The sequence below is a fragment of the Chlamydotis macqueenii genome, chromosome 2, assembly GCF_036417535.1.
Source record: "Chlamydotis macqueenii isolate bChlMac1 chromosome 2, bChlMac1.mat, whole genome shotgun sequence".
NCBI lineage: Eukaryota > Metazoa > Chordata > Aves > Otidiformes > Otididae > Chlamydotis > Chlamydotis macqueenii.
In genome coordinates, this window is record NC_141557.1 from 133,304,696 (window position 1) to 133,329,261 (window position 24,566).

At 41.9% G+C, this 24,566-nt stretch overlaps 1 protein-coding gene across 2 annotated transcripts in view; it reads right to left on the reverse strand.

The window, feature by feature from the left end:
* Positions 1-6,005: 6,005 nt before the first annotated feature.
* Positions 6,006-24,566, reverse strand: part of PAG1 (phosphoprotein membrane anchor with glycosphingolipid microdomains 1) — a 111,764-nt gene continuing 93,203 nt past the window's right edge. For both annotated transcript variants that reach the window (XM_086740961.1, XM_086740962.1), the window contains 3 exons: positions 21,123-21,718; positions 16,498-16,557; positions 6,006-15,474 (listed from right to left, as the gene is read on the reverse strand). In XM_086740961.1, coding sequence (XP_086597087.1) covers positions 15,124-15,474; positions 16,498-16,557; positions 21,123-21,718 — 1,007 coding nt within the window. In that variant the 3' untranslated portion in view covers positions 6,006-15,123. The remainder of the gene's footprint in view (positions 15,475-16,497; positions 16,558-21,122; positions 21,719-24,566) is intronic.

Genomic DNA, 24,566 nt, shown 5'->3' on the forward strand with positions numbered 1-24,566 from the left:
CTGAAGTGTTACATAGCACTTCATATTTCTCCGTATACTATAATGGCAATGACACAGGCTTTAACGAGTTGTATTTATGCAGATTTGCCAAGAGGGCAAATGGTTGCTTCGTCTCTGACTGAGTTCATACTTGCACTTCTCCAGAAAAGAATATGTGCTAAGTATTTCTTCAGGCTAATTTTTTTCATGCTACAAATAGTAGTTGTCATCATCTCACCCAGCACACAGGTTTCCAGACACAAGCTGTCAGAACAAACTGGAGTGGTTTGTGTCTGTGGAAGATGACTGCCAGAAAGTACCTGCCTATCTTAGGTCGGTCCCTGAAAGGGGCTGGCAAACCCTTAATATTGTCCTCTGCGTTCCCCACTGACTACCTCAAGCAGTTTTTTCTCAGTACATTGCCTGCTTGGGAGTCTCTGAGACTCCTTTGAAGGCACCTAACTCCATTAGTGGTACAGGGGACCCAGACACTTAACTCTTATTTTTTATTAAGCATTTAGGGCTATAATATCCTCACAAGTATCCTCCACACATGTTAAAGTTTTGTGGCTTTGGTTTTTTTTTGGAAAGCAAATTGAAAGTTGCTTGGTTCAGGTCCAAAAGGGAATAATTTGTATTTTGAAGATTAACCTAAAATTGCTTAATTAAGAACATGCCTGTACAGGAACTTCAGGCACTAAGATAGTTTCAATTTTGTCATATATGTGGTTGAAAGGTGCAGGATAACCCCCAGCCCATCTTCCCTTCATGAGTAGGGTTTCTTTTGTTGTAGCACACAACAAAACATGGTGTGTTGCCTCCAGCTCACACATTTCCAGTGGTGGAGTTCTCTGCTTCCAAACTCTCTTCCTCTGTGAACCACACTGAACTGACCACAAACAAGCAAATCTTTCTCAAGATGAGAAGTTCTTCCCCTGTTTTCATGCTATCTTGAGTTTTCTGTCATTTTTCACTATAGGCTATTGCTTGGACAATTCAAAGTAGAAAAGTGTGTAAGAAAAGCTTTGAAAAGAGAAGTTATATGATATCAAACCTTTGATTCACTCTCTCCTTTCCTCCTTCTTGACGTACATACGCCCATGTAATTAAACAAATAAACCAAAACCACCTAATTATCTCCCTTATGTATGGTAATTACCTAGTTTGTGGCCAAACCACAGTGTTGGTGCAGAGCCATACCAGTTACCAGGGAAAGAAATCTCAGGTTTACAAATACCTTCCCATACTTCATACAGTTTCTTGATATTTTTATGCTTAAACCTCACTGAGACAGTTTCTATGGGGAGAAAAGGTCACACCTGATCAAGCAATTAAAGATAAAGTCATTGAGAATAAGGTCACAATACTACTTTTCTACAAGAATCCCCTTATTTTTTAAATGAGATGGCTGGATGGAATCTGCTCAGAAGAGTCCAATGGGATAAGACCCTGGAGGGAAGAGGGGTCCAAGAAAGCTGATTGATATTCATCCGTCACCTCCTCCAAGGTCAAGAGCTGTCCATCCTAAGGAGTAGGAAGTCAGGCAGAAATGCCAAGAGGCCTGCATGGCTGAACAAGGAGCTCCTGACAAAATTCAAAATGAAGCATATAGAAGGCGGAAGCAGGGACAGGTAACCTGTGAGAAATATAGAGACACTGTCCAAGCATGCAGAGACACAGGAACACCAAAGACCAATTGGAATTAAATCTGGTGAGGAACATCAAAGGCAACAAGAAGGGCTTCTGTCAGTGTATCAGTGGCAAAAGGAAGACTAGAGAAAATGTGGGCCTGCTGCTGAATGTGACAGGGGCTCTGGTGACACAGGACATGGAAAAAGGCTGATGTACTGAATGCCTTCTTCACCTCAGTCTTTACCAGTAAGACCAGGCTTCAGCAATCCAAGGACCTAAAGACAGAGGGAAAGTTTGGAGCAAGGAAGACATACCCTTGTGGAAGAGAATCAGGTTACAGAATACTTAAGCAAACTGGACGTATGTGAGTTCATGAGCCCCAATAGGATGTGCTCAAAAGTGCTGAGGGAGCTGCCTGATGTCATTGCAAGGCCACTGTTGATTATCTTTGAATGACTGTGGTGACTTGCAGAGGTGCATGAAGACTGGGGCAAAGCAAATATCATTCCTGTCTTCAAAAATAACCTGAAGGAAAAGCCACGGAGCCACAGCCTGATCAGCCTCAGTTTGATTCCTGGGAAGGTGATGGAGCAATTAATCCTGGAAGTGTGTTCCGGGCACATGAAGAACAGGAAAGTGACTGGGAGTAGTTTGCAGATGATGCAAAACTAGGAGGAGTGGCTGATATACCAGATGGTCATACTGCCACCCAGAGAGACCTCCACAGGCTGGAGAAATGAGCCAACAGGAACATCATGAAGTCCACCAAGGGGAAATGTGAAGTTGAGTTCCTAGGGAGGAACACCCCAGGCACCAGTATGTACTGGGGGTTGCCCAGCTGGAAAGCAGCTTTGCAGAAAACATTTGAGGTCTTGGAGGACACCAAGTTGAACATGAGCTAGAAATTTGCCCTTGCAAAAAAGGTAAACGGTAGCCTGGCCTGCATTGGACAAAGTATTGCCAGGAGGTGGAAGGAGGTGATCCTGCCCCTCTGCTTGGCACAGGGTGAGGCTACACCTGGAGGGCTGGGTCAGTTCTGGGCGCCCCAGTACAGGAGAGACATGGACATACCGAGAGAGTCCAATGAAGGGCCATGGAGATGATGAAGGCATTGTTGCATCTGTCTTATGAGGGAAGGTTGAGAGAGCTGGGACTGTTCAGCCTGGAGAGGAGAAGGCTCAGGGGGATCTTATTGATGTCTATAAATAACTGAAGGGAAGATGCAAAGAAGAAACTGTCAGGCTATTTTCACTATTGCCCAGTGACAGGACCAGAGGCAATGGGCACACACTGAAACGCAGGAGGTTCCCTCTGAACGTCAGGAAATACTATTTTCACTGTAAGAGTGATGGAGCGCTGGCACAGGTTGCCCAGGAAGTTTGTGGAGTCTCCCTCCTTGGAAATATTCATAAGCTGTCTGGACGCGGTCCTGGGCAGCCAGCTCTGAGTGTCCCTGCTTGAGCAGGACGGTTGCACAAGATGACCCCCAGAAGTCCCTTCCAACCTCAACCACTCTGTGAATGCACTGTGGAAAGAATTGAGCTTATATGAACAACTGGAAATCTAGCATTTCCTCATGTTTTGAGTGCTTGAATTATTTTTGACTTAAATTTTAATACAGGCTTTTTTTTTTTTTTAATATCAGTTCCCAGGTATTTTAAAGACAAGCTACTGATAACTCTCTTCTCCAGCCTGTGACAGCTTCAGCCCTCTAACCCAAAACCAGCAAATGCTGGTTCTACTGCTGGGTTACAAGACTGATTACACTACTTGGAACAGCAGCTGTTTGTTCCCTTCATAGCCCAACCAGACTTCATTTTGCCCAGATCTTTTTTCTTTGTACTTTGCCACTGAAAATAAGCAGCAGGAAAGAGAGGAAAAAGACCTGTGAGTGCTGGCTGGAGTGCTGGCCTTTGAGTATCTGCTGGAGAAGGCTTGGTTCTCTGCTGTTTGCCTTGAGGCGCAAGGGCAGCCTTAGGAAGTTCAGGTGCAGGTTTCTTTTTGCAGGCTCCCATCATTTCCCTGAAAAATCAGAGAAGGAAAACAAGGACTTTTAGGATAATCTGACTTTTTAGCTTAGCCAAACCCTTACAGAATTTCATGGGACAAAGGAAAAACAAAATGCCAGCCTTAGAGTTTTGTCCTTGCCAAATTTCAAAGATTACCTACATAAACGTGGAGCATGTATGTGTTTCTCAAAACAGGGCACAAAAAACTTTAACATAATAGAAATTCCAACAGTCTGAATACACAGATTGCTACCAGATCTTCCTAAATTTTTCTTAATCTTGTGGCAAACTGTGATGTTTAATAATAACAATGCTTCCTATTATTCTATTATCCTAATAATCCCTAATTACATTAACTGATGATGGGATTTATGTTCTGTTTCAGTCACATCTGTAAACTTACAGATCTTGACTACTTTGGTCAATAAGCTCTTTAGCACGCGCTATTTCAGAGGTATCTGTCGTGCTCTGGCACGCTTTCTATCACCATAGCACGTGTGGGATCCACAGTTTCTGCCCGAAGCGGCGGTTCTCTGTTCATGCCTATCAGTCCTTCCACAAAGGCTGCACAGAAATTCCGGTTGTGTGAGTTATATTAAGGGTCAATCTCATTTGTGTAATAACCCGCTGAGAAGAAGCAGTGATAAAGCATCTCGTCAGCTAGAGCGCTAGGAAGAACAGCCATTCACAAAAGATCACGTCGCTGCAATTTTGGGCTTTTGAAACAAATCTGTCAGATACATTTTCTACCAAGTAACGTCAAGCCACTCTTCAGCTCCAACGCTTTCTAGTTCAATGTAATGCAATACTGCATGAAGGCAGGGCGAACGGCGAGTCTTTGAGTGAATGTGTGCCCAATTAAAAGTAAATTGACAGTCACACCTCACAGGGAATAATTCTATTTTAAACACCAGGTGTCACTGCAGCATACTCCCTATGGCATAACAAGCTCCTCTTAGGTTAAAGCTTTACTTTTACACCATGTCAAAGAGCAGTGGAGAACAAAGATGCTCGCACTTTCTATTCCCAGATGTGTGCGCACGCAGCTACATGATTAACCAGAATCTGGGCAAATTGTTCACTACTTCAGCCAGCCACGTTTACAGTTCTGTGTGGCTGGCCTCAAACCTGAAGCTAGCCATTGTAATGGAACTATTTCATACCTGATAGCAACTGTTTGGAATGAGGAATGAAAAAAAATATTATCTGTGATATAGTTCTCTTGATAATAATAATGCGTGCATTTTTCAGAAGAACAGCCTTCATTGGGTAATATTCAGCAGTTACTTTGTAAAAAATTTATATCAAATCACATATTTTGCAGCTTCTTGCTCCAGGAACAAACGTTCAGTAAAAAGCCATCTTCTTTTAAACTATCCAATTCTGAACGATTGTTCAGATGACATTTTCCTTAATTTTACAAGTCCCCTATTTAACCTATAACCTTATAACTATGAGTATTAAAGTATACTTACCCAGATTAAAGAGCCATTACCTTGACAGCAAACAGATACTATTTGTCTGCGACACTCTGATTTTTCAGCTTCTCAGCTCAGCACAACCAATCCGTGGCTGCCCTGTTAATTTTCCAGGAACCTGTTCATCAGTAACCAGTTGGCATTAAATGGGTAAAGCTGCTCTTTGCTTATCTGTAATTAAAGATAATGAGGGGGAAGGTGCAACTCATGGAGAACCCAAGTCTCAGCAGGCAAGGTACCATTTTAGCCTCGTGCTCTAGTGTAGACAGAAGCCTTGCTCCAGTGGCATCCTTAAACATTTCCTTCTGTTGGACTTACACGCAGAATCTGTGTTATGTATTCAGCTGTGGTCCTAATTCAGCTGCCTCTGCAACGGTTCAGGATGTTCTCAAAGTATTTCTACACAAACCAGAGTCCTGCCATTGGCAGAGCAGTCCAGCAAATGGCTGGGGAGCGTTACCTGGAGAGAAAAAGGCATCGAATGCCATGGCAATTTTAGAAGCTAATCCATAGGACTGGTAATTGCAGCCCTTTAAAAATACTGAAAGCTACACAACTTTCAAAGGCTCAAATCCAATATTCTTACCTGCCTTAAAGAGCATAATGCCACTGTATTCATGGGAGTTTCTGCTTTAGTCTAGAGGCAACTTAAAATTTGTGCTGCTGTGTGCATGCTTGCATCTTGACAGGAGTGTGGCTTTGGGAGGAGTAAGGTGCTACATAACACAAAGAATACTTAATAGTTCTTGTCAGATAATGAAATTAGCACAAAATACCCAGAACAAACAAAATTCTATGAAGTAATGCAGATTTTAGGACCTGCAGAGGAAGTGACTACAAGGACTGAATAAACCCTTTGTTAAGAAAAACAACAACAAAAAAGAGGCACAGATTGAAAAAGAAAAGATAAAGCTTATTTCTTGTGTTTTATTCTGTCTGGCTATTGAATTTATATATAGATTTCAATTCACTGAATTTTGCCAGGATTTTTGAATTAAACTTGCAATGTAACATGTTTCCCATTTGACATCATTTACATGGATTTCCAATAAATTCAGAAGTTATTTGCAAAGATATTAACCAGAGAAAATGGCAGAGCCTCTTTTAAAAGCTTTCAGAGAATACAGTACAGAATCTTAAGATTTCTTCCCGCATATAAACAAGTAAATATTAGGATACTACTGTACATAAATAAAACCTGTCTTTTATATTATTGACCTATGTTCTTACTTTTAGATAACTGCCTCATTTGTTTAAGTAGCATTTTTTTTCCCCCTGAAGTATTTACATAAAACTTGTCTACATTTACAGTAAATAACCATAATTACCTACTGTGCTTTCAGCAGCCAAAAGCTGAATTGGCTAGAAATATCAGATGAAGATTCTTGGAATAATGGTATGACGATTTCACATCAACTCATGTATACTGCTACAAAATGCTGAGAGGAATTTCGTGGCATTTATCAATTTACAAAATGCAACTTAGTGTTGGATCTCAACTGCTTTAACAGTAGGATAAGCCCTGCAATGACAGCCAAGCTACAATTTATGGAACATACACTCTGCAAAACTACAGTATTTCAGTGTCTGCAGTGGTGTTATCAAAACCAGATTGATTTCAAAAAGGTAACAAGCCAAATAACCCATCACGCAGCAAACAAGCCCCAGCCAGTGCCATCTCAGAAGTCTGCATGCAGTGACTTCAGGTTGGTACAGTACAGTCATGTCTTCAAACTGCTCTCCCTGCCTACAGATCTGAACTACACAGTGTATTTAACTGTACCCATGCTAAGACAGCCAGAGACAGTTCAAATCCTCTCTTTTCAGAAGCTCTTACTGGTTTGAGGATGTTCTGCAGTTCTGCGTCAGTGACCAGAGAATCCAATGGTTTTCCAGAAAACACAAGTTTGTTGCTAGCACATTATGTAAGAGAACATTGCTGGAAAACCATGCTGGTAATAAGTATTTTTTTTCATTATAAAACAGTAGATAAAATAAATGAAAGTGTCTGTACTTACAAATATTTAACCACTATGTTCTAAGTATGCAGTGTTCTGTATATAAAGCCATTTTATGCTGAAGCTCTGCTAGCACCCAATTTAAAGTGACTCCTACTGAGGCATGATTTTAATAACAGCTATTAGAGGTAATTATCCATATACCAGACTATTTTTTGTTGTTTGTATGGAAGTTGTAGCAATTCACTAACATAAAAGAAAGAAAATATATTTCACTGAAAATACAAACAAAAATACCTAGCACCAGACCAAGCCTCTTCTAAACTCTTAGAGTCCAATCCTGCAATCTTGTCTCATGCAAGTAATTTTATTTAAATACAGTAACCCAGTTGGTTTTTTTTTGCTAAAAACCATCTGTGCGAGTCCAGATCTGCACATGCTACTTAGTGCATCTACATTTGTCCATTTTGGGTTTATGATAGAACAAAACCATGTATTTAGAAATTATTTTTATTTAATTTCTGTTGATATGGAGACCTGACAGAAGATCAGCAAATGTGTCATGGTGGGGCAAAGTGGACTTGCCCCTGCCTCTTTGAGTATATGGAACACGGAGAAGAATAAACAATTCCATCCATCTCCTGTGAGATTCTTGGCAACTCGTCCTTTAACTGTAACCTCTTCTGCTGTAAAAGTCTTTCTAAATGGACAGTCTGTGACATGGCTGAAGTGCGAATTAAACTTGGCTGTTGTTCTTTCACCTCTTCCTAGCTGCTGCAGTAGGCTATACCTGTCTTGCCCCAACAGTAAATGCTCTTTTCTGGGTTTGCAGGTGGGCTCTTAGCACTCTTTCACCTAGAAAGACCAGTCAGACTGAGGAGAAGCAGTTCACATCCCCCGTTCTTAAGTTAAAGGGGTCAAGACCATGAAGCAGAGGGCCATTCTGAAGTAGTCATTGTTACAGAGTAGAGACTGGCCCTGCTGGAAATCACGGTGGTGATACATGTGGGAACTCAGGAGCCACCTGAGTGATCCAGATGCTCGTTCAGAGACTTGTCTGCTGGTAGGATGTCCTGAGGAGACTGCTTATGTGACCATTCTCAAATTGTCTCAGAGATAAAGACCAAATTCCGGTATCTTCAGGCATGTAAGAAAGAAGGTTATTGTACTCTTAGGTGTTTTTTTTTTTTGACTAATACATTTAAACATTGACCAATTCACCTCTTACATACATCTTTCCATGTCAGTTGAGTGCTTGCAAGCTGCAGAACTTCTTGCCTTGAAAGAAAGTGAAGACCTCCACAGAAGTCTGCAAGACAGGCTGTCATTTCCCCAAAACATCTGACTTAAGTCCAGGCTTCTAAATCTCACAGGCAGGTTAAAAAGGTCCCACTCAGAAGCATTATGTGATGTTGTTTCTGTGCCCTCTGGACAGTTGCCGCATTTCATCAAGGACAAAAGAAATACTCCAATGGCGATGGCTGAACATGGTGGGAAGGAGGAGTTCCAGAAATAAGAGGGTAGTCCAAATCCACCCTGTGCTGAAAGTTAAGATATGAGAGTCTCTTTGTAGACATTAGGAAGTCAAAACATCAGCACTGGTTTTTTTTTTAAGTAATATGATTTGTAAGGTTTAAAACCCCCTCCCCAATATCACAAGATTAAAATGACAAGAGTTGGTAACATTGTCTTGGAGCGAACGGGAGGCATTCTGAAACGTCAAATGAAGCATTTTGAAGTCAAGTGATACTTACATACTTTGTGAATCATCTAAGCAGATTGTTGCATTATCATAAACTATAAGAAATAACATAGCTGCCCTCTAAACAGAACAAAGAATCTAATTTTGTATTTTCGGTAACAAACATATGCAAGTTAAAATTAGAATTTGCAGAGACAAAACTTGTCAGACTGTGCTATTATAATAATAAATGAAAACCACTAATGAAAGCTGATATTTAGGAATATGTATGGCAAGAGAGTACCGCACACAGTAGGCAAGCGGCTGTGCAGTAACAGTGAGCATCTTTACCTTTACAGAAACATCTTTATTTTTAGGCACTTTGCTATCATAGATGTTTGCAGTGACTGTCCTTCTGGACAGTTTGAAACTGAAGACCTCCAGAAACAAAACCTCATAGCTTGAAAAAACAGAAGTGTAAGTTTGATTTTATTTATAGAGTGGGCAGAGGCCAATGGGTATGTAACACAAAGATATCCATGCAATTCCTATGGAAATTGGGGTGCCGGAGTTAGCTATGTGAGCAGGTCAGACCAAGTAGAACATGAAATTGTTCTAGTGATTCTGCTTACAACACCTGAGCTGGATCATTCAGACTTAGCTTAAATATATCTACCTTGTGTAGACACCCTTGCTGACCTTGGGCTAACTTGTAAAGTAAGTTTTAGCAATTCATTGATAGGGGCTTTCTATTACAAATAAGCTTTCATCTTTCTGCAGTCCATAGAAAAAGAACAGTGTCTTGTGTATGTGATACCCTAGTGCACTCCTGGGAATTTACCACATAGGCAATTAATTTAATACTTTTGTCATTTGATACTTTTTGTAAGCCTAGGATCTTTCACACTGACCCAACCAAAGAGCGTTCTCTCTCCTTGAAGAAAGGGAACTCCATGTTTTTATCTCTGTGATGCTCCATCCATAGCACTTACCTTTAGCATAAGCCTCAACATAAGTTGCTAGCTAGCAAGGGATATAAAAATACTTTTGGGGATTTTTTTTTTTTTTGGAGGCCAGGATCTCTTCTGGCAATGTCTTCAGCCATGGCCATCCCAAAAGAGATGCTACAAATCAACTTCAGCACCAGGATATGAAATCATATTAATAGCAATTATGCTCCCTGCTCCCAGGAAGAGGCTTGCCCTTGAAAGTCTTCAAGCACATCACCGCAGGAGCACCTGTCAGGCTGAGCGTCCTGCATTCTCCTGTTTTGCAGCAGACTATGCACACCAAGTTACTTGTGAGGCACATATTCAGCCTTATTCAGGCATGTTCCAACCCAAATAAATAACTCATCTGAAATAACTGGTAATTTGCCTAGAAGCAAAAATCCTTCATTGGAACGTGGCCCAAATTAAAATGTTTGTTGCAGAAACAGATTTCTTTCTTACAGTCATAATGCAAACAAATGTGTATGAACAACAGGAGACAGAAAAAAGTCCTTGAGCTGGGCTCTGTGATTTTGCCAGTCTCACACAGAACAGATGAGAGTCATGTCTCTACCTGTTTCCAAGCCAAGGCCCTTGGCCTGAACGGCTGCTTTTAAACACCTGCGGCCCAACCTAGGCTTGATACGCGTGATGGCTCCATTCTGGTTGTGTGTGGGGTGAAGGTGAACAAGAGACAGGGCAGCACTGTCAGTCTTTTGTAGTCGCAGTAACGCAGTTAATGCCAAGTTCTGGGAAGCAGACAATACTAGAGGGAGCACTCTGTGTCACAGCTTTAGACATCAGCTTTTGGAAAGCACATGGAAACCATTTATCCAGCATCTTAGAAAAGCACCATTGAAAGGTTGAACAGAGAGCACCGTGTATACAGAACTGTGATCAAGACAAAGGACAGGAGCTGTTCAGGGAGCCATGGAGAAGCACACAGCCCAGAAGAATCCCTGCAAGATGGATTCCCTGAAGGCACCATAGATGAGGGCTTAGAGAACAAGGCAGCTGCTCCTCAGCCAGTTGCTACGGTGGGGATGGCCCAGCTCTGGGTGACTCAAGAACATGAATCCCCACACCTACTCATCCCTCACCCCATGAATCCAGCGACATGTAGGCAAGCCTGCAATTGATATTAATACAAAGACTGAAGCAACTAATTGTTCACAGTTGACATGGACGAAGACCACCATCTCCCTGAATGCTCACTGTTAAAAAACTTAGGTTCTTCAAAAGAAGACTGGTAATTTTTATTGCAAAGCTTAGTCATTGTAGCTACATTACTGGGCTTTTTAGAGGATGTTTGTGAGAGACTATTGCTATTGTAGGGCTAATCGAGTTCAAATACATTTAATGTGTCTCTATAAAGCTGTTTCCGACTTAGACAAGTAAATGCTGGGGTTGCCCCTTTGTACTTTTGAGTTAAACAAACACAGTATGGAAGAGAGTATGGAAGTATGAGCTACTTAGTAAAAAAGGCACTACAACTGATCTAATCATGGTAACTAGGTACACACCTGTGCTACAGATATCTGTAAAGAATCTACTTCTCTCTGTGACTGAGAAAGCAATTCTGCACTCACCATGGTAGGAAGGAGTGACTGGTTTATGTACGAGGTCAAAACTGGTGCAGGTCTGTGGTGAGAACAACTCCCACAGGAGACACAGATTCACGGAAGAGACATCCAAACTGCATTTGCTATTTCTACCAGTTCCCAGAAGGAAATAAGAAAAGGTCTTTTCACTGCTGTGGTTATATACACATTACAGGTTATCTTGGCCTTACTATAGCAATCTGATGTGAGATCTTCTTACATAGTTGTGCCAAAAAATGGGGGCAAAGACAGAGAGTGTGAAGTTGCCCAGAAAAGATCACCAGGTAACAAATACTTAATTTTGAATGTTGACATTTTATTTAGGGATATGGTGAAAGAGAAAAAAATAGCAATGAAGAGACAAGTAGAAGAGACTCCCTCTTCTCTACACTGAGATTCATCTATGTGGGGATTACTGTTGGAAAAATCTTTCCATCTGATACATTAGTGAAAAAGAAGCATTGGCAACAGCAGTAAAGGAATGGAGTTTACTTCTGGAAGGAGAGAAATAAAAGAGAAGCTTGATTCTCTGTCAAGAGATGTAAGTATTCACTTAAGAATCTTGGACTGAATTCTGAAACGTTTTTCTTCAGCGTTAGACTATATAACGGAGATGGCAGGGAGTTATGGACTCCCCCGTGCACCCTTGTAAAGGGTGGTAATTCCTTTTTGCAGCTCCCAGTGTGAGGGAGTCCCAATGGCTGAGGGCAGATACACATGTTGCAAGCAGCAATCCAGTGTCTGAGCTCCTTCCTCACCAGGCTGAGGATCTGGTGGACACTGAGAAGGTTGTGACCAGCCCTCGAGTCATTTAAATGGGAAGGAACATGCCAGCACCAGTGGACCACAAATGCAGTAACAGCTCCCAGTGCGAGGCTGCATGAGGCAGGTTAAAAATAGAAACAAAAGAAAAAAGAGAGGAGGGGAAGGATTTCAGTGTGGAAAAGGGAAGTTGGGGGTGTCAAGGAGCAGCTGACAGAATGGGGAAAAGAAAGGAAGGAAGGAGCTGAGTCTCACATCCCTTCCTTCAAACCAACACTCTTGATTCTGCCCTGAAAGGCTGCAAAGAGCGACTGGGCAGCCCTCCTCCTTCCTTTGACTTGCTGATCTTGATGGGGGCACTTCTACAGTGATGTTTGATTTTCTTCTTTTGCACCTTAAAATTTTATAATCAAGAGTTCAGTGTTATTCTTCGCTATCATTAACTAGCATTATCTTTTCTCTTTAAATTGGCCTTGAAATTGCATCTGGTGAGCTGGACAAACCTCATGTTGCTACTGTTTCTCCAAAAGCAGTTATCCATGTAATGAGTAAGACAATCCTTAAGGGATAACTACATCTTGCGATGTATTTGGGAATTTCAGGAGCTAGGGTACGCCCGCCACTAAGTTGCAGGAGTCAGACTGAGGACTACATTTATAAACCCGTACCCCTGAGCAAGGAACAGACAGCAAACACATAGTTAAAGACTTCAGAAATTCTCAAGAGTTAGCAAAAAAGATCATCAGAAACATGGCACATCTTATCTTTGGCCTTAAACAGTGTGAAGTAGGAGAGAACAGTCAAAGGTGAACTTTATGAATTCACATTCAAGGGAACAGAAGCAGAAACTTTTTTTTTTGAGGGAAAAACTCCAGGCAGGAAGACTGAAGTCGGCTTTAAAAAGCACTGCAGTGAAGTGAAAGCAAAGGGTTTGCTGCAGTGGTGGAAGCATGGCAGCATGGTCAAGAACATGATGGATGTAGACTGATCAGAGCTGCTTTTCCTTGAAAGAAGAGAGTCATAGCTCAAGCGCAGTGCACTGTTGCATGAGGTCAGGATCCTTGAAGTTTGAATCACCCTGGGGCAGAGTTTGCACTTTTACAGGTGAAGCCCATAAATCAGTAAGTTTCTTTCAGTTATGAAGTAATTTCTAATAAATGTCTAACCAGATCTCTGTTTGTGCTTTATAGTACCAAGTAATGTTGAGCGCTGGCCAGTGATCTGAGAAGGACTCAATCTGGTACAGCAAAACCCAGTACCAACTGAACTGAAACGAAACCCATTCTAGGCTACTATGGAATAAGCCAGCCTCAGTTCATGTACTGTTTATTTCAAATTGAAAATAAACAGTACATGCCAGATATTACATATGTGAATATTATTTGACTGCTACCATGTTCGGACCATAATTTTTACTTATGTCCAAATTGCACGTGTATGCTTATATACATGGGGATGTGTGCACATCTGTACACGTAACTGTGTACAAATGCATATCACACAACGCCAGTTCTCTCCTGATGGACTATTCTTGTACTACTGTACTATTCAATGTACTATTCTTGAAGAAAACAAAAGTATCAACCCAGTACCTACTTATTTCATCTAAGCATTGCACATTGTTTTTAAAAGTAAAATAATAACTTGGTATCGTTGAAGGATGGTAGCTTTCAAAATGCTTGTCAGAGCTCCAAGAAGTTCTTGGTTGCCCTCCTGCTCCTTTTAGCAGAGGAACAAGGAGGACCAGTGGCTATCCCAGACTAAATCTCAGTCTCTCTCTCTGCCTCTTTTTTGCCCTTTGGCAGTGTTCTTTTACACAGATTCTATTATTCTGAGCTTAAAAACAGCAAGGCATGTTCGACATCCCTGTTCAAGAAGACCAAAAAAACCCCCAAAGTTCATTTACATATTTCTAAAATAAGAAAAAAAATTAAAGGAAAACCAAATAAAGCCCTGTCAAAGAATAGGATTCCTCCTTTGCATAAAACAGAAAGTTAATCTACAAAAACTCTGAAGACAAAAAATATGTTGTAAAAATAAAAAATATCCACTCAACACAGGACATAAATTTTCCTATATAATAAACAAGACAAACATATTAAAATATTTAAAGTCTTAAAAAAGGGCAAAATTCTTCAAAAGATGACTCAACACTATTAAGGTTAGACTAAATACTATGCCAATGCGTCCATTTGCACAACTTTTTGCAACGTGACAATTGTCTGGTGTGTGTATGCATAGGTGTATGTGTGCACGCGAGGGTAACGGAGCAAGAACGTTACGGGTGTCACTTGCCATTTTAAAGTAGTATTTCACAAATAATCAAACAAAAAACCCCTACAAATACCAGTACACATCTCAAATATTGCAAATCACATTCTACAGCCCTTAACATTAAAAAAGAAGAAAAAGCCAATAGAATTCAGGTGCGTTTGGAGTAGGTCTCTTGTGAAGTGAAGTACTGTTGTTTGCGCTTCAGTTGCAATGAACGTGGACAGAGCTTCGCAAAAGACACAGAAGTGAGCGCACCTTCCCCAGCCCTGCAGTGTACGTCCAAGTTGAGGTCCGATGATCCGTGACTTGCTCAACAAAGTGGAAGCCCGCGTTCATTCGCTGAATGAAAAATGATGCTTGAAAAACACTTTGAAGCAAATGACATAAAATAATATTTCAAAGCAAAAAGTTAACTTTGTGTAAAGGCAGTCTTTTTGGTATGTAATCCTATAGGGACGACAAGCTCAGCAGTCCTTCCCAAATTCTGGTTGTCGTGGAGCTAACAATAAAGAAGCCTTTACACTGTTCTGGTTGTCATTCCGACCTGACGTACCCTTTCCTGTGAGCCTCCATCCACCACCCAGAATAACCGAACGGCTATCACACCCCAGCTGAAATGCATGCTGCTGCTTCGCAACTTTTGTTCTCTGCTCAGCTTTGTTCCTCAAAACAAGCATCTCACTTCCCTCTCCGTGATTCACGTGTTCCTTTGAAAATACCAGTGGATCAGATAAACACCGAAATCTGCCTGCCAGAGTAGTTAAAGTCTGGTGAATTCCCTGTGGTGCTGCAAGTCCCCTATGCTCTCATAGTCATTCTCTCCCGAAAGAGCAGCGTGGTTTGTGTTAGGCACAGACAAGGTCCTGTCTTCTTCTTGGCTCACTGACTGGATAGCTTCATAGTCAGGCTCCAGGTCCCCGTTTGGTCTGTCCGCTGAGTGAGGCACAATGGTAGAATTTAGGGTGTTTTCAAAGTCCTTCACGCTTGCATAGAGGCCACTGCAAACAGATGGGGACCTCTGAGATGCAATTTCTTGGATACAGGTGTAAGGAGAATCGAGCGCCTTGATGGCCTGTCCCGGCTTACTCACTGATGAGTACATGGCTGAGATCTAGGAAAAGGAGAAATCTGCTGAGTTTTTAAGCATGGCATAAGGCTTGTGTGCCAGTCTGTACCCCTTCCACCACAAAGATGTCAGTTACTTAAGAAAAGACAGGATCTTCTAATAAAAAGGATTTCGTACAAATCCTTTCTTTCCTGGCATGCATTTATAAATCGATTTTCTTGATGTCCATTACCATTAAGCAACACTGAGTGGTGCAGATGAACCAGATTGTGTCTGTTAATTCTGTTCTGGGTTTTTCCATTGGGCTTTTTTTTATAAAGAGAGACATCCAGTTGCAGATGGCCATACTTCTTACTTTTTACTTATTTCAGCCAACCAAACAAAAAATGCCTTTTCTGCTCATCCATACTTCAATTCCTTTCCAGCCTTAAATTGCATGAAGGATCAATTTATTCGTTAATGTCAGGGAGCGCTTCTCCCAGCAGAAAGCATTAGCTCCCTCAGCTCATTGCCAAGTTTGTGTTTACTTTTATGTCCGGAGAACATATTTATAAATTGCACGGGTGTACTGGAGATGATCACAAGCAAGCTTATTTCTGTTTAACTTTTCTGATTTTGTTTCAGTCTTCTCAATTTATTTGACTAAGCGACATTTTAAAGAATAGTTTATGTTCCAGTGCTTTTATTGTGCTTCTGTTTTATTTCCCAGAGCCCCAAACACTTTGCATGGGGAAGGTGGAGCATGTTTTAAAAGGCCGCTCATTATTATTCTTAAGTGGAGCTCGTCATCCAAATTAAGAAGCTGCCCTAACGATCAGCGAGTTGTGGCCTCCCCTTATTTTCTGACAGCATTTTTTAACCTATTGGCCTGATACAGCCATATGCTTGAATACTTCTGATTTTAGGCATGTGGCAGTACAGTCTCTGTGCAGAGAAATTTTGGCTTTCATTTTCCCTTCAGACACATTTCACCTTTCTTAGATCTTGCTTAGTCATGCAGAGCTTACACTAATTTCCGACTGAAGAAAGGTCTCTAGTTAGTTACTGAATTCTATGCGAGAAACCTACCTCATCTTCTGTAAGAGATGGATCTTCCTCTCGGGACTTGTAAGACACTGAACTAAGCCTCTGTAAAAAAGAAAGAAAGAAAGAAAAAGGCTCATTACCAGTCAACAGTGTGAAACCTATAATAAAACCCTCACATTACAATCAATACATTATATTTTATGGCCATTTGCTCAGCAGTTTCATTTTACATAGCTAATATCCCTAATATCCAGAGTACATCTCCGGAGATAACAGCCCTGAGGTTAGCAGAGCTTTTCAACACATCTGCTCTTGTCCTGACCTGAAAAGGGTAAAAATAATGTAATGGTCAAAACAAACTCTGCTCCACTGTATCCCTGCCTTTACAATTCTAATGAAGCAAGAAAGAGTCTGCAAAGGCTTTTGAACAGTAAGTCAGCTGCTGTGACACACTAGTTGGCCTTCCACATGGTTTTCAGATACACTTTTAGATGACAGAAGAACAATACTCAACCGTCAACTTCCTGATGATTATTATCCTTCATTCAGTGATGTGGATCCTGGAAGATCCTGGAAGTGCTGGAAGGGAGGTGCCCTGTCCTCCTCCCCCATGAAACGCAGCAGCTGCGGAGAGGTGCACTGCAGCACTGCCTCCTCGCAAACCGCTCAGACCACAAACATGGAAAAGACCTGTGGCAACCCACCCCGAGACAGGCAGCTCAACCCTCAAAGCACCTGGCTGCATCCAGTTCACACATTTAAGTTATTAAAGGATGCAGGGCTTGGTTTGGTGTCAAGTCTAACTTGAAGCAGGCAAAGCGTCACGTAGGAATCAGGTGACAAAACACTGGGGGAAAAGCATTTTGCTCTGATGAAAAATGTCTTAGGACCTTTATGGCAGCGAAGACCCTGGCTACCTCACAGTGGACGTGTAATTCCTCCCCCCTGGGGTGAGAAAGCTTTCACTGGACTCCTGCTCCACAGTGATTCAGAGGGAGCCTTCCAGCACTGTTTGTAACGGGCCATATTATGGAATTTCACACAAAAATATTTCAGTCCTCCTCTAGAGCAGACCAAGGTGGAGAAGTAGGACAGTCAATCAAATACTGCTTCCAGGCACACTATAGACACACAAAGGCTCATTACAACAGATTCTTTCCTACTTCCACTTTTCTTGGTGTTTTCACTTCTGGTAAATACCAAGCTTCAAACCCCCGGGGAACTTCTGAGGAAGACCCTGACCCAAAGCACACTGAAGTCTGCCTGTGGCTCCCTGGGGGGCTTCCTTCACACCTAACAACTCCCTTGCTTCCTTCTCACCGTATGGAGAATGTGCTCTTTAACTTGTGGCTTGTTTACCCACCAAAAAAAACCCCAAAAACCAGAGAAGTTCAAGTGTATTTTGGCCCTTTATTAGATCTGCTTCGCTACAGCAGCTCAGTTTAGTCTTTCTTATTTGCAGGGTTTTTTTTTGTGTTGAGGAGTAAGTTACTAATTTCATCCTCACACATTAAACCAAACATTTGCTTGCAAAATTCTTCAGTGAAGTTATTTTCTCTCATCAGTGTATCTATAAGAACTATGTGTCAGGACCTCTTCTACAGTTTCCCACTCAAATATTGACAAATACCCCAGGGTGTTGGCAATCCTGTTCTTGTTTCCCTGGGACCTAGCATTCTTTCTTCTAAATGTGAAATCTCTGACACATCGATTTTGAAGGATATTGTCATCTTGGAAACTGAAAAAAAAATACTTGCTCGTAAACATTTTGTACCTAGCCATATTATAAATTACGCTTGAAGCCTCACAGCAGCAACACAAACAACATGTGTCCTTATTTGCCTTCCACTTTCTTTTTGTTCCTCGACAGCACTTGATTTTTTGCTCTTTGGCTCAGCTGCTGCTCCTGAGCTGGGCACCAGAACAAGAAGACCTTTCTCTTCTGGTGCATTTCTAAGAGATGCTTTGCACATCCTCAGGCTGCCCAAGTCTGAAATCAGATGGCAGCAGCCAAATGTACGCACAGAGAACGTTTCTGCCAGTCCTCACTCTGGAAAGACCTGGGTGAAAAAGGAGATCTGTACTTCCTTTTTTTTTTTTATTCAAAAAGGGAGAACTAAAGAAAACCTATTATGCCGCTCCAGTTTTACTAGAACTACACGCAAGTTTTTCCAGGTGATAGACCTCTGGAAGTGGCATCATGCTTTTAAAGGTGCCCTAAAATCTTCCAAAGGATTTGGCTGGGTCACGGCCAATAACCAGTTTAGATAATTAATTTTCACCTGTTTATTGCACATCTGGATCTTGAAAGGATCCTTTATCCTTTTCATGTTGTTATATACTGGAATGATCTCTGTCCTGGTCCACCTAGCTCTCTCCCAGCTGAGTGTCCTTCAGGAACTGGCATGGGCTGGGGATCATCCTGGCTGCCCTCTTTTACTGGGTGAGACTGAAACAGCCTGGACACCGTCTGTTCTCTGCTTGTTGGCAGGTACAAGTCTTGGTTACACAAGCAGCCTCCCTGCCTGTCCCTTCTTTGTGCTCTGCTAAAGCAAAGCATACTTGTAGTGAGGGAGAGACACTCACACCACTTACACCCAACCTCTCTCTTCATCAGGGTCAGGGCAGAGAGCTGGAAAGTTTGGGATATGGATGGCATGATACACACGGCAGCCTCAGAAGAGAGGAAGCGAAGAGAGACACCTATGGAGTCTGTTTAACTAAAAGAGTTATCAATATAACGTACATTTCCATGAACATCTTGTTTTTGGTTGCCACATCGGAAAAAACAGGCATTGCTTTGCATTGTACGAAGCAGCAAAACAGGGGGGAAAAATTATCATAATCACAACAGGAAAACAATGCCGCAACCACCTCCCCACACAGTGGCAACAATAATGACATTTATATATTCCACCAATTACCATCTCCAACTCCGCTGCAGCTGTAGCTCTCAAGGACAGGACAGGCGCTTCGATGCATAATGCATGTACCTAGCAGCGACCGCGGGAACGATCTGATGCTGCCAAAGCTTTAACTCAGGACGGCTTTAGCTCTGAATACATTTTAATTAGACAAACACCTTTTTTTTTTTTTTTCTGGCACTTAGGGGACTGCATGTGTCATCTCTTGATTAATCCTTCAAAACCTGAACCATTTTAATCAATTCCCACTCCTTGCCGTTACTGACGCTGCGTACACGGTGTGCTACAGAGCAGCAAAAGCTTTTCCTTTGTATTGGCGCCTGGGAAATACAATGATTCTCTGCAAGTCTTTTCACACCTAGTAGGAAAAATGTCACTGTTATGGAAAGCTGTTTCTCTACAAGTTTAATTAGAAATTACATAAGGCCTGAATTTGGGAGAAGGGAGCGTTGGTGAGTTATTGTTGACAATCACATCTTAATTTTCTACTAAACGAGCTCGTTATTTGTAAGAATGTGCACTGAAGAGTATGGATAAACAATTTTTAGATTATGAGTAGTCTTCAGTTTATTCATTTTGACTGTATTGCGCTTTATACGTTACATGGTTAGTCAGCTATTTAACAAGCTATTTTTCTGCCCTCTCCCTGGATTACTGAAATACTTCGAATAAGAGAACAACCAGAAACAAGTAACGATACCTCAGCGCTGCTATGATTTTTCAGGTAAATGCTTACATTAAAACATCACATCGCATCTTAAGGATATTTTTGACATTTGCATCGATACCTAATATTATTTGAAAACTCAAAAACCAAAATTATATTAACCCGCTAAAATCACAGTTCTTTCATGCACAATTAACAAGTTATCTAAACTAGTTCTGAAAAATGCAAACTCAACAATTTGTGACAACTCTGCAATGATCTGAAAGCATCCTCGAAATTAGTTCTGGTGAAAAACTAAAAATGGGAAAATACCTTATTGAGAATATCAACACTCTTTTTTTTCAAGGAGTTTCACTACTAACTTGTCCCTAGGCTGGCAAAAAGAATAAGTTGTGGAGAAAACATAACTTCTGGCCATGATTTCAGCAGGTAGAAATTAATGATTCTGTTTATGTGCGACACACAAAATGTGACAAATATAAAATCCTACAGCTGCAATCTCTCTCTCCTCTGTCCCCCCTTCCTACAGAGAGAGATGAGATGAGTGGCTTTTAGCAGATGCCTAACACTCAACATAGCTAAACCAAGGTGGCCCAACAAAGGAGGCACATCTAAAGTTAGGGTATCCACCAAGAATACCCCCCTCTTCCTTCTTGTAAACGGAGGTTTCATTAGAAAAAACAAGATATAGATGCTGCCAGAGATACTGGATACCTATTGTAATAGCTCCCACAAGGATAACACCATTAAACAAAGAAGTAGAGGCCTCCTGTGCAATTTCTGGGTAATATTTGGGAAAAGCCTTATAAAGTGCATACTGCACTGATCCAAAATACAGGTTGCAATAGAATGAGTATATGTCTATAATGCAAAGACTATAGAGCATTTTTTCATATTTCTATATTTTATAATCTTGCATCACCTTGAGCTGGTTTTTTTTTTGTGTTCTTGGCATTTTTTTTGTTATTAAAAAAATAATTCCTCTCCCATCCATATGTTCTCTATCATCCAACCCAAACTATTCTATGATTCTATGATTATCTGGCTGTTTGACAATGACAATTTGCAATACTTACCTTCTCTGGTTTACTTGCTCCTTCTGTCACTTCTTCTTCCACTTCTTTTTCTTGCACATTCTCATTTTCATCAAGAAGTTTCATAGGTACCGGAGGGGGAAGCTCATCCTCTACATCTGGTGTGTTGTCAAGAGGGCTTTCTGAATTAGCACTTTGACGACTTTTTTTATTTCGGTCAACAGATGCATATTCTGCTGATTCAATTCTGCACTCAGGAATCTGATTCTGACCTTCAGAAACCACCAACAAAGCCTCTGATTTACTGTTACAGCTCTCTTCCATGCTGGCTACTGCTCCAACATCTTTAATTTCCTTCACAGTTTCATACAAGCAGTCTTCAACTATGTTCTCCTGAGAGGAGCTGTCTTTCAAGACTTCGTAAGGCCCTTCCATTCCAAGACTTTGATCATTTTCTACATTTCTAACGGAGATTATGGTTTCCATGGTACTGTTAGGGGGAATACTGGGTAGTTCCCGGCTCTGGTGACATTTTATAGACTTTCCAAGACTATCCTGTTGATCTAGCAGATCAGAGACAGATGTCTGTACTTCTTCATAAGGCTGGATACAGGCAGTTGTACTGTCCTGTGAGAGTACTAGAGAAAATTATAAAGAAGTATTTGAAACAAATGCGTAACTATAAGGTGAGTGTGATTTAGTACTTTCTACGTCGCTTTGGTTTTGTGTCTTGTTGGAAAGGATAAATGATAAATGGCCTGCAAATGTCTAGGGGTCATCATGCTTTTTGTTTATCAAAAGGTTTCAGTTACAGAGAGACTGTAACACCCTACTGTTAAAATATCTTTCTCACAACATCTTACATACCTGCACCCCCAAGCAACAGCATTCACAGTAGGAAACAGAGGATGGGTGGGTAGGTAGGTAGGTGCAGGTGTGCACAGATGTTCAGCTGGCTTGTGCTCAGTTATACTGAATGCTTACAGACTGCTTAGTAGTCTCAGATGAGCAATACTGGTGGGAGACCTCGAACCAAGTGCCTTTACAAAAAGTTTTGTTAGATTTTCTTCTTTCCATTCCCTTATCCTTTAAAATCAAAAAGGAAGGTGTTCCTCCTTCCTTCCTACCCAGTCCTCATTTTGTTTAACATGCTGGCCAAATTCTTGTCTGAATCACACCTCACTCAGCTCTGCTGCCGTCAGCCTCCCTGCACGCTACACCAGAAGCTCCTCACTGGAAGGCTACGCCATTCTTCTCATAGTCTGGCAGCACATAATGTAGGCTGACAACCTACTAACGAGCCAGCCATATGCACAAAAGAGAAGACTAGACTTCAGAAAGTAGTGTTAGGCAGAACATGTTATGTTAAGTCCCAGAAGCGAGTCACGTGTCACTGTCACTAGAGGATATTAGAGACTGAAATCTATGGGACGTCTCATCTTAGAGTGCACACGTGTGACATTCGCCTGCATTCAGGGATGTCTACATGGGCACATACAAGCATGTTTCAGGTAGTATATGGTAGGTAACTTTCTGTGGCAGCATTTCTTTGAACAATCACTTCCTTATAGCTTCACTTTTCTTAGTGCAGTCCCTATGGTACTCTCTCAGCAAAATCAACCCATTCTTCCATTTCCTTCATTGTGTTTGACACGATGACAGAAGGTGTTGCCGAAGCAGTCAGTACCCTTGCTTTGGTGGTTGCCATGGATGGTGCTTTATCTTGTGCTCAGGGCATGTAGACCTGCAGGAAGCTGTACCCTGACACCAAAACTCAGGATGGAACTGGAGGCACAAGATGCTATTTGCTGTCTGCATGGGAGATGGGAGGAGACGGAAAGGAAAACATCCTTCTCCATTCACTTGGCTCCTGCATACAACTGGGGAGGAAGAGGTGGAATAGGAGGAAGTGTCCTATTGCATCCTGACTAATACTCAGGTAGTCACTACCCAGGATGGCTGTGGACTTCCTGAGGAACATCAGGAACCGGCCTGGAGAAGCTGGACCACGTCTTCCCCTTCTGGTGCTCGTTCTCAAGGATTTCTGTGCTATGCAGAGCACCGTCACAGGCCCCAGAGAGCACCCACCCTGTTCAGCCTTGGGTGGAGGGGGGGGATAATCAGAAGTAACGAGAGCTCACATTTCTGTGCTCCTCTGGTTACGGACAGTGACATAGAAGAGGTTGGCGTACATAAGGAACTGACATAGATAAGGGGTTGGCACAGATAAACACAATGCTGGCAGGCTGACTAAAGGAAGAAAACCAACATCTGATGGTGCTGCTTCCACAGCACTGCCCCTGCTCGAAAGAACAGCAGAAACAGCAAAAAAAAAAAAAAAAAAAAAAACCAAACCAAAAAAACCCCAAAAGAATGCATGAAGTATGAATAAGAAATTAAAGAGCATTGGTTCCTGTTATTCAAAAGGGTTGTTATGCAGAGTGTAAGCTGAGTAATATCAGACAGTCTGAAAACTGTCTGCTGGCTGACAGCACACCTTTCAGTAGTGGCTTTAACAGCTGCATGAGTGGTGACTGGTGGCAAAGAGAAATGCCTCCCTTCTGCAGGGCTTTGCTCTGCGCATCCAGTCCCTTGGTGAGCCACACACCTACATTCACAACAAGCCAACGGATGGGAGTAGCGATTAGCTGCAAAAACAAAGTTTAAAAATTCCTTTGGATACTCTGAGGGGTAAAAAATGAATAGGTGAGCCTCTGGCTGCACAAGGTGATGAGGAGGTGAGCTATAATTTGGGAGCGCAGCCCCCGGTGTTGGTGTTGGTGCCTAATGTAGAGACAACAGCTGGCTGCCAGCAGCTCGGAGCTGAGAGAGAGTTTATTTTTAGATGCAGCTAAGCAAAATATTTTCCAGTGATACTTGAGTGTGAATCATTTGAGTGTTCAGCAAAGCAAAGACTAAGGAAAAAAAAAAAGGAACCCTATTTATGTTGCCTGTTTTCTAAAATACAAAAATACAAGTGACAGCCTTGCACAGCACAGGACTATGATCCAAAGTCGTAGTCCCTGGAGGAGGACCTGAAATTTCCACAGCCTCCAGGAATGAAGCTCCAAGATGCAACTGCATCTTCTGGTCACATCCCAGCTCCGAAGCTGGCTGAGATTAGGGAATGCAGCAGTCTTTGCCTGATGGCCTGGTCTACCTGCAGGTGGAGCTTGGTGGCTCAGAGGAGGACCCCAGCACCGTCCCAGTGTTGGCTGGCATGGAGGACTGGGAACTGGGGTGCAGGGCTGTGCTACAGCATGCCCATCAGGGAAGTGGAGATGCAGCCTAAAATGCCAATACCTCCACGGGGTGGGCTGCTGACTTCCCAGCCAGGCAAATATGCTCAGCGCATTTCTTACTTGAACATAAGTTTTGTGTAAATTACGTTCTGTAGGAAAAGGACTGCCGTCCAGAGAGCCCTGGGATACAGCAGCTGCTCTGGTGTCAGACCTCCAGACGTGAGCAGAGGGAAACCCAGGGTAT